At 38.5% G+C, this 9211-nt stretch overlaps 1 protein-coding gene across 2 annotated transcripts in view; it reads left to right on the top strand.

Annotated features, from left to right (window-relative positions):
• The window catches only part of Parn (poly(A)-specific ribonuclease), a 153888-nt gene that overhangs the window by 22992 nt on the left and 121685 nt on the right, over positions 1-9211 (top strand). For both annotated transcript variants that reach the window (XM_010610023.3, XM_010610022.3), the window contains exon 12: positions 813-869. In XM_010610023.3, the coding sequence (XP_010608325.1) occupies positions 813-869 (57 nt within the window). The remainder of the gene's footprint in view (positions 1-812; positions 870-9211) is intronic.

Below are 9211 nucleotides of genomic sequence, written 5' to 3' on the forward strand. Positions count from 1 at the left end.
TTTTTTTTTTTTTTTTTTTTTTTTTTTAAGGGACCTCCATACTGTCTTCCGTAGCAGCTGCTCAGGCAGTACACACGCATTCCAGTTTCTGCACATCCTGGGCAACACTTGCTAGCCTTGGGGGTAGTTTTAAGGAGGTGAGCAGTTTCAGTGAAGTTGAAGCCAGAGAGCAGAGGACTTGGGCTTATGTGAGAGTTAAACTGGAACCAGTGAGCAGTTAAGCAAGCTGGTTGTATGTAACAAGATCAGGGAAGAGACAGTGGTTGCATAGGGCTCAGATGATAAGAGAGCTACCGAACCTCTTTAAACAGTGTTGGAAAGAAACTAAGAGAGAATAAAGTAAGTGAGAATGAATCTCAGAAAGCCATTGTCTAAAAATTTTGAAAAAAATGCACTTGTCAAGAAATAAAAAAATCTGAATCCACTGCTATGTGGGTTTCCTCAGACTGCAGTACTTTACTGAGTTTAGCCAGCAGGTGGCCACTTTTTAATGTTGATTTTTTAAAAAGGCATCTTGATAGACTTGGAAATTCCAACAAATTTTATGAACTTGTGGGTAAACTGCAAGCACTGATGTTTTAGTACCCAGTGGATAATGTTTCACTTGCTTATTCCACCTCCTAAAATAAACATAGGTGTGATGTAGGTCGTTTGGGGGGCAGTTATTTAGCATAATGGTAGAAAGCATATGAACTAAAGCTGTCTGATTTGATATACAATTTCAGTGCTTTTCTTTTTTTGGCTAGGTTTTTAGTTCATTCAAATAAGGAATGTATGTATGTATATCAATAGTTTTTTTTTTTTTCAATTAGGAGGAACTAAATGATGCTGTAGGATTTTCAAGAGTCATTCATGCCATTGCCAATTCGGTAAGTGAAGCAGATTTTTTTGTTTTTAGCTAAATTGCTGAACATGATGTTAAAGGTGAAGTGCCTCGTCACCCTTGGGGTTTTTTGGTTTTTTGGTTTTTTTGGTACCGTGGATCGAACTTGGGACCTTGTGCTTTTGAGGCAGGCAGCAGAACCACTGAGCTAAATACCCAGCCCAATCATCTTTGTAAATTAATCATTTGGTCAGAGTATTTTTGTGATATGGAGGAAGTAAAAGTCTTTTTAAGAACAGAATTGATGCAATACACTGCTTCAGAAAGCCTTGTAAAAATGGATAGAGGGATTATACTGTGATGTTGTGACATAGCTATATCAAACTAAGGTTTATTCTCAAAATCAGTGAGAGGTAGAATAAGTAAAGAATGAGGGGAGAAATAATCATATTTGATTGAAGGTATTTTATTTCCTAAATAGAATAATTGGGAGGATAAAAATAATTATGTCAGTGTTGAATTTTTTTTTTCTCTTCTGAGACAGGGTCTTGGTATGTAATTCAAGCTGGTCTTGAACTCACTCTATGGCCATGGCTGGCCTTGAACTTGGGGCTGTCCTCCTGCCTCAGCCTCCTAAAGTATTGAGATTATGGGTGCACATTCTTTTTTTTTTTGGTACTGGGGATTGAACTCATGACCTTGCGCTTGTGAGACAGGCAGCGGAACCACTGAACTAAATCTCTGGCCCTAAATTCTTACATATAACTGGTGTTTTTTTTTTTTGGTAATTGAGTCTTATGTCTGATAACCTTAAGAATATTTGATAAATTTTACAAATCTATGATCAATGTGATAGATGTTTTCACTTCCTTTCTGAAAAAAGTCATCCACATTATCACAGATAAACTGGATCATTCTACCAGTGGTTTTTGTCCTACCGCCTCTTTGGATACTAAAGTACTTGGAGTCTGAGCATTTCTATTCCTGGAGCAGTTGACTCAGGGCACAGGAATCATTATGTCCCTTAGGTGCTGAGCTTCATTTCAGGCCCCTCTTAGGCAGGGTTCTGTGGCTTACCAGGTGCAGGTCTGGAAACACCGACCTTAGAAGGGGAGATACACTGCTGTTCTTGTGAGTTCCGGGACCTGGTAAAAGAAGAGGGTGGACTCTAGGAAAACTCTTACCAGGAAATGAGGCAATCGGAACAACATCCACTGAGAACACGGGTAGAAAAAAAGCAGAGACGAGGTTCTGATCGCATCTACTCGGGCTGTACACATCTGCTCAGCACACTCAGATCGAGTACAGAGATTGGGACAGCAGTTGGCCTTGAGCGTTTGGATAGCTGTTATGACAGATGAATAAATGTTTTCAAGGTTATGGTATTTGTCTCCCTTGTACATGTTCCGATACCTTAGCTTGCTCCATCTCTCTTTGCTCTTCTCTGATAGCCCTCTTCTACACAGTGTGTTTCTAACCATTGGTAGTTAGCATCAAAGTGTGCAAAGAGGAAGGATTCTATCAGTGATCCAGATGTTTAAATTTTTTTATTTTTGGTTATTTTGAGACAGGGTCTTACTGTATAGTTGAGACTGACCTGGAATTCACTATGTAGCCCAGGCTGGTCTTGAACTCAAAGCAGTCCTCCTGCCTCAGCCTCCCGAGTGCCGGGATTACAGGAGTGAGCCACCATGGCTGGCAGATGTTTAAAATTTTTAAGTTACACATCTTAAAATTTGTAAGAAATATTTCTTAAAAATATTGATCTATCAGCAGGTTATAGTGACACATCCCTGTAATCCCTGCCCTGAAGGAGGGTAAGACAGGAAGGTGACAAATTTGATTCCTACCAGTGCAATTTAGTGAGACCTTGTCTCAGAATAAAAAATAAAATGGGATAGGGATGTAGCTTAGTAGTAGAATTACCCATTAGTTTGTGTAAAAAAAAAAAAAATCTATAAAGTCAGTGCCATGTTTTCTGTAGTTTCTTCTTTCTTTCTTTGTCTTTATTTTGTGAGACAGGGTCTTGCTTGAACTCACTGTGTAGCCCAGGCTGGCCTCGAACTCTCAGTGATCTTCTTGCCTCAGCCTCCTTAGCCCTGGGATTACAGGTGTGCGCTGCCAAACCTGGCTGTTTGTACTAATATGATACAGAAAAGCTGTAAAAATAGTACAGAATTTCTTTTCTTTTTCTTTTTTCTTAAAAAATTTTTTTATTAGTACATGTTTGCAGTACATAATTACGTTCCTTGTGAGGATTGGTTCATGTTGATAGCATATAATACTTTAACTCTTCAGGAAGATACCTGTTTAAGAGTGTGTTGCTTAATTGCCATGTTTTTGCATAACTTCTGTGGTTTCTTGTGTTACTGGTTCTAGTTCCATTATATTATGATTTGATAATATGCATGGGGTAATTTTGATTCTTTTGCACCATGATTTTATGAGCTAACATGTGGCCTGTTTTGGAGAAAGTCCCATGTACTGCTGAGAAGAATGTGTATTCTGTTGTTGGATAAAACACCCTGTAGGTATCTATTAAGTCCATTTTTTCAAAGGTTTTGTTCAACTCTGATATTTCTGTGTTGCTGTTTTTGTCTAGTTGATCTATTTGACAGTGGTGTATGGAGATTTCCCTTTATAATTATATGGTGTTTATCTGATTTTTTTTTAATGTGCATAGTATTTGTTTAATGAAGTTGGGTTGCTGGTGTTTGCATATGTATTTATAATTGTTATCTCTTCCTGTTACATTGTTCCTTTAACTAATATGTAGTGATCTCCTTTGTCTCCTTTTTTCCGTTTTGGCTTGAAATCGACTGTCTCTGTAACTAGTATAGCTACTCCTGCTTTTTCTCAGGTTCCTGTTACATGGCATATTTTTTTCCAACCTTTGATATTTAGTGGGTTTTTTTTTTTTTTTTTTTTTTTTTTTTGAGACAGGGTCTCACTATGTAGTTAAGACTGACCTGGAATTCACTGTGTAGCCCAGGCTGGTGTTGAATTCACAGCGATCTTTCTTCCTCAGCCTCCTGAGTGCTGGGATTATAGGCGTGCACCACCACGCCCAGCTGTTCTAATATTTCTTGATTTTTTTGTCTAGTGGATCTATTTGTGATGGTGGGGTGTTGAAGTCTCCCATTATAATTATATTAGTGATTATTTGATTTTTTCATGTCTGTTGATTTGTTTTATATAGTTAGGTGTGCTGGTATTTGGTGCATATATATTTATGGTTTTTAATCTCTTCCTCTTGGATTGTCTCCTTTATAAGAAGGTAGTGTCCCTCTTTGTCTCTTAATCTGTCTTGGCTTGAAATCCATTTTGTCTGCAAATAAAATAGCTACCCATGCTTTTTTTCCAGTTTCCTGTGGCATGTAGTGTTTTGTTTGTTTGTTTGTTTTCTTTGTTTTTGGTACTAGGGATCGAACTCAGGACCTTGTATTTGTGAGGGAGGCAGCAGGCATTGGTATCACTTAGCTAAATCCCTGGCTGGAGTATTGTTTTTTATTCTTTGACTTTCAGCCTATGAATTTCTTTTTTAATTAAAATGAAATGTGTTTCTTGTATGCGCCATATTGTTGGATATTGCTTCTTGATCCATTTCTGCCAGTGTGTTTCTTTTTATTGGTGAATTGAGACCATTTATATTGATGGTTATGACTGATACATATTGCCTTATCCTTGTCATCTTATTTTCCTGTGATTGGTTACCTTTTTTCTCCCTCTGTTTAATTGCTTGTCTTGCTTGGTGGATTCATTCACTGGGGTTCATGGAGTTGTAGTCCTCATTATCTCTTTCTAGAATGTTCTTCAGAACATGTTGAAGTGCTGCTTTGGTGGTCAAGAATTTCTTCAGGTGTTGTTTGTCATGTTATTTCTCCATCAGTTTTGAAAGATAGTTTTGCAGGGCACATCAGGTTGGAGGGTATTTTAGGGCTTGAAATACTTCACTTCAAACTTTACTTGAGAGTGTGTGTTGAGAATTGTGCTGTGCTTTTGATGAGTTGTCCTTTATAGGTGAATTATTTCTTTTCTCTAACAACTTTTAATATTCTTTTCTTGTGTTGAATTTCTGGAATCTTGACTATTAATGTGTCTTGGTGTAGTTTTTTTGTTTGTTTTTTGTTTTTGTTTTTATCTTGAGTAACTGGAATGCTGTATGCCTCACTTACCTGTATGTCAAATTCTTTTTGCCTGCTTGGAATGTTTTCTGCCATTACTTCTTTAAACAGATTTTTAAAAAAATGTCACTTGTGTCATCTCCTGCTTTTTCATCAACTCCAATCAATATTATGTTATTCTTTGCATCTCTAGCAGCTGTTGGATTGATCCATGTTTTTTTGTTTGTTTGTTTGTTTTGATACCAGGGATCCAACTTGGGACCTTGTGCTTTCGAGGCAGGCAGTGGCACCACTGAGCTAAATCCCCGGCTGTTGGATTGATTTTTCATGGTCCCTTGTTACTTCAAAGAAGTCTTTCTTTCGATTTTTCATTTAATCCAGTTAGTCTCAAATTAGTTTTTGTTTTGTGGTCATTTGTTAGTTGTTGAATCTTTTTGTAATATTCTCTTGTTGATTTTAAGGTGTCTCTGTGTAATTGTTCTTTGCCATCATCCTTAACTTCAAGTTCTAATGATATTCTGATCTCATATTAGCCACTTCTGCTACCCATACTATCCATATAATTTTTGATGACCTGGATTTATGTTTGGAACCTTTTCATAGGCTCTAGTTCTTTGCTTAATTCATTCATGTTTTGTATCATTTTGTTTAGTTAAGCTAGCTTTTTATTAGTATCTTCTTTAAGCTCCCTGATTATTTCATTTATTACCTCAATTGTCTGATTAGGTATATTTTTTGTGAGCGAGCCAAGCACATCATTGATGTTTTTAATCTCCTCTATCATCCTTTTGAATAATTAATCTGTTTGACTTTGCTTTCATTCCCCTTCAGTGCCCGTTGGATAGCCTTTGAGGGAGTTAGGAGTTTAGGAGGCATTTTGTCATGTCTTCTCATGTTTCGTTTATTTTGTTATGTTTTGGTACCGGGAATCAGACTCAGGACCTTGTGCTTGCAAGGCAGGCACAGTGCTACTGAGCTAAATCCCCAGCCCTACCATTGGTTTTTTGTTTGCTTGTTTTGTTTTGTGCTTAGGTATGTGGCTGCTTATAGTGGAAAGACTGTTTTTCTAGTGTGGAGATCTCTTTCATTAGCCTGCTTTTCAGTGATGCACTCAGGGCATGGCTAACTATAGTCCTTTGCCTCTGCCCCAAGATCCTGTCATCTCTGTTAGTATGACGGAGGGATGCAATGTATTTGTTCCAGCCACCAGTTCTCTGAGAATGGACCCCAGTACTGTTAATATCACAAAGGTAATTTGGGTATTGACACAGAAAACCATTAATAGCAATAACTATGCAACCCTGGCAAAATCAAGTAAATCAGCAACAGTAGCATCACCCAAAACAAACAGGGTATTGACATACCCAACAACCTAAGACTTTTTTGCTAATGTGGCGATCTCTTTGATTAGTTTGCTTTTCATTGATATACTTGGGGCATAGCTAACTATTGTCCTTTGCCCCTGTTCCAAGATCTGATCACCTCTTTTAATTCGGGAGGGAAGGATGCAGTGCACTTGGCCCAGCACCTAGTTCTCTGGGAATGAACTGCCGTAATGTTAATCATACAAAGGCAATCCAGTTATTGGCCTACAGAAGAAACCAGTTAATACCAACAACTATGCAACAAAATTAACTACAACAATAGTGTCACACACAAACTGGATATTGACATACCAGAAGAACATCTAATGTAACCACCTTTAACCATAGAAAGGAGATCTGTAATTACAGTATAATCACTAAGACAAACTCTACAGTACAGATAGTAAATATCTACTCTCTTTAACCCAAAATAAGACCTAGCTGGAAAATTATCAGCCTTGAAAACCAGAGATCAAAAGTGTCAGCCCCAACCAATCTATCCTTGCCTTACCCTCCTTACAAAAGAGCCACTGAGCAAGGGAATAGTGACGGCAGGTAAAACTTCACACTGTGTTTACAGTTTACAGTAGCTGTGGGCTTTCCTTCAGACTGGCACTGCTGGTCTGCTCCGTTGTCTCTCCATGGGGCTGCTGACTCTGGATTTGCTTTCTCTGCCCAGGTGTTTACCATCAGGTGGGTTGGCCTCTCGGTCGGCCAGCCTTTGGTTGTAATTTTCACAACAATTTCTGTGAACCCCTCACACAGCTACCCCTGTCAACATCATATACTGCCATTGTACATTTATGAAAACCGGGAAATTACTTCACCTTCACCAGTCTTCCCAATACATCCTTTTCCTCTTTCTGAGGTCCATTTTGCATTTGCTGGTTATTCCTCCTTAGTCTTTTTCAGAGACTGGCAGTCTGTCTTTCTTAACCTTGATAGTTTTGGTGAGTATTGATACTGGGTCAGATGTCCCTCGTTTAGGATTTGTGTTCTCTTTGGACTGAATACATGTGGTTTTGGCCAAAATTCCACAGCAGTGATGTTCATGATATTGATCTTGACCAGTAGGTAAAGGTGGTGTCTAATGAGTTTGTGTTTTGTAAAGTTGTTTTTTCTCTTCTCTAAATAATCAATATCTAGGAGAGATTATGAAAAACCTTTATTTCTTTAAACTCTCATCCACTGTGTTAGCATCTGTTAGTAGATCTTGCCTGCAGCAGTTACTGCTTGGGGTATCTAATGGTGAATCTCTGTTTTCTTCTTTCTTTTCTATATCTGCTTATAGAATTTCTTCTATAAGGAAGAGCTATCCCTTTTCATATCTGTATCTATTTATAATCACTTACGCATATGTGTTTGCACTGAGGGAGGTTTTCCTCTGTGGATTATAATCTAGTATTTTTATTGTTTGCATTGTTCAGATCGTGCTGCCTTTGGCTGCTGGCGCTTTTCATCTTGGCTCCTGTTCTCTGGCTGAGCCTCTGCCTTTTGAGCACTTCCTTACTTTCCATTAGCACGAGAGGTTCTAGGCTCATCTTGTGTTCTCCCTGACTCAGCTCAGAATCAGGCTTCTCTAAGGAGTTCTGGTTCCTTTCATGGGAGAATGGTGTTTTTAAACCAACATTTGGCCCTCTGTTAGGACTGTGATATACTCTTTTTCTTTAGGACATCATCATTTTGGCATGGTGGGAGATCCTGGAACCACTGAGGGTTCCTGGGGACACTGAGGGTAACTCTATTTGTGTGTGTTTGCACAGTTACACAGTGATGGCAGTGTTGGGATCAACTATGAAGTGCATATACCATGGGGCTCCCATAAGTGTAAAATGGGGCTGAAAAGTTCTTGTTGCTTAGTATTTTTATTGTACTTTTTCTAAGTTTAGATACACAAATATTTAATACTGTGTTAAGAGTTGCCTACAGCATTTAATGCAGTAACTTGCTATATAGGTTTGTAACTTAGAGTTGGAGTAATGGACTCATCCCATGGAGCCTAGTGTGTGGCAGGCTAAACCGTCTAGGTCGTTCTCCTAGGTTTGTGTAAGTACTCTCTGTGATGTCCGCCTCATGATTAAATTGCCTCCTGGCTCATTTTTCAGGATATTTCCCCAACAGTATGTTACGTGTAACAGTATATTACATGGCAATATCCTACCACTCTGTCATACTGATGTGTCAGATACCACTTAAATAGCACACAGTATATTTAAGTCTACTCTTCTTATTTATAACTTATTTCTCTGACACTGAGAAATATAGTTCTTATTATTTGCCGTACATGTATTTGTTTAAACCTGGTGAACATGTGAAATAGTTCCAAAGTGCTCACCCATACCTGTAGAAGGACCACATTGGCCAGATTAAAGTATTTGTTTTGTTTTGGTTTTTTTGGTACCGGGGATTGAACTTGGGTCCTTGCGCTTGCAAGGCAGGCCACCAAACCGCTGAGCTAAATCCCCAGCCCCAGATTAAAGTGTTTGTATGCCCCACTACATCTGGTGAAGATGCTGCTTTCCAGGTTTTTCTCTTCCCACCTTCCTCATTTATTAGTGCTTATATTCCATTTTGGGGTTCCCTGTACTATCTCTCATCATTTTAATTGGTACTTGATATTTCAACATTGTATAGAAATTCAGAACGTACACAAATACCAACCCAAAAGCCCGTGTGTGAGATTTGTGAGATTTTGTATAGGATTATTTATTTGAAAGCACTCTATGACTCCAGCATTGGCTCGCTGAAGATCGCTGGGACCTTGTATGGACATTCCAGTGTGATGACCTACTGAGGAAGGTTAGGAATAGCGTCACCTGGATAGCTGAGTCTTAGGCTGACGTTCCGTTTGGGTAGCTTACCCTGTATCAGAATGGAGTATTATTCCATATGTATATATA

Source organism: Fukomys damarensis, unplaced genomic scaffold, assembly GCF_012274545.1.
Source record: "Fukomys damarensis isolate Sample0158 unplaced genomic scaffold, DMR_v1.0_HiC HiC_scaffold_34, whole genome shotgun sequence".
In the NCBI taxonomy this organism is placed as follows: domain Eukaryota; kingdom Metazoa; phylum Chordata; class Mammalia; order Rodentia; family Bathyergidae; genus Fukomys; species Fukomys damarensis.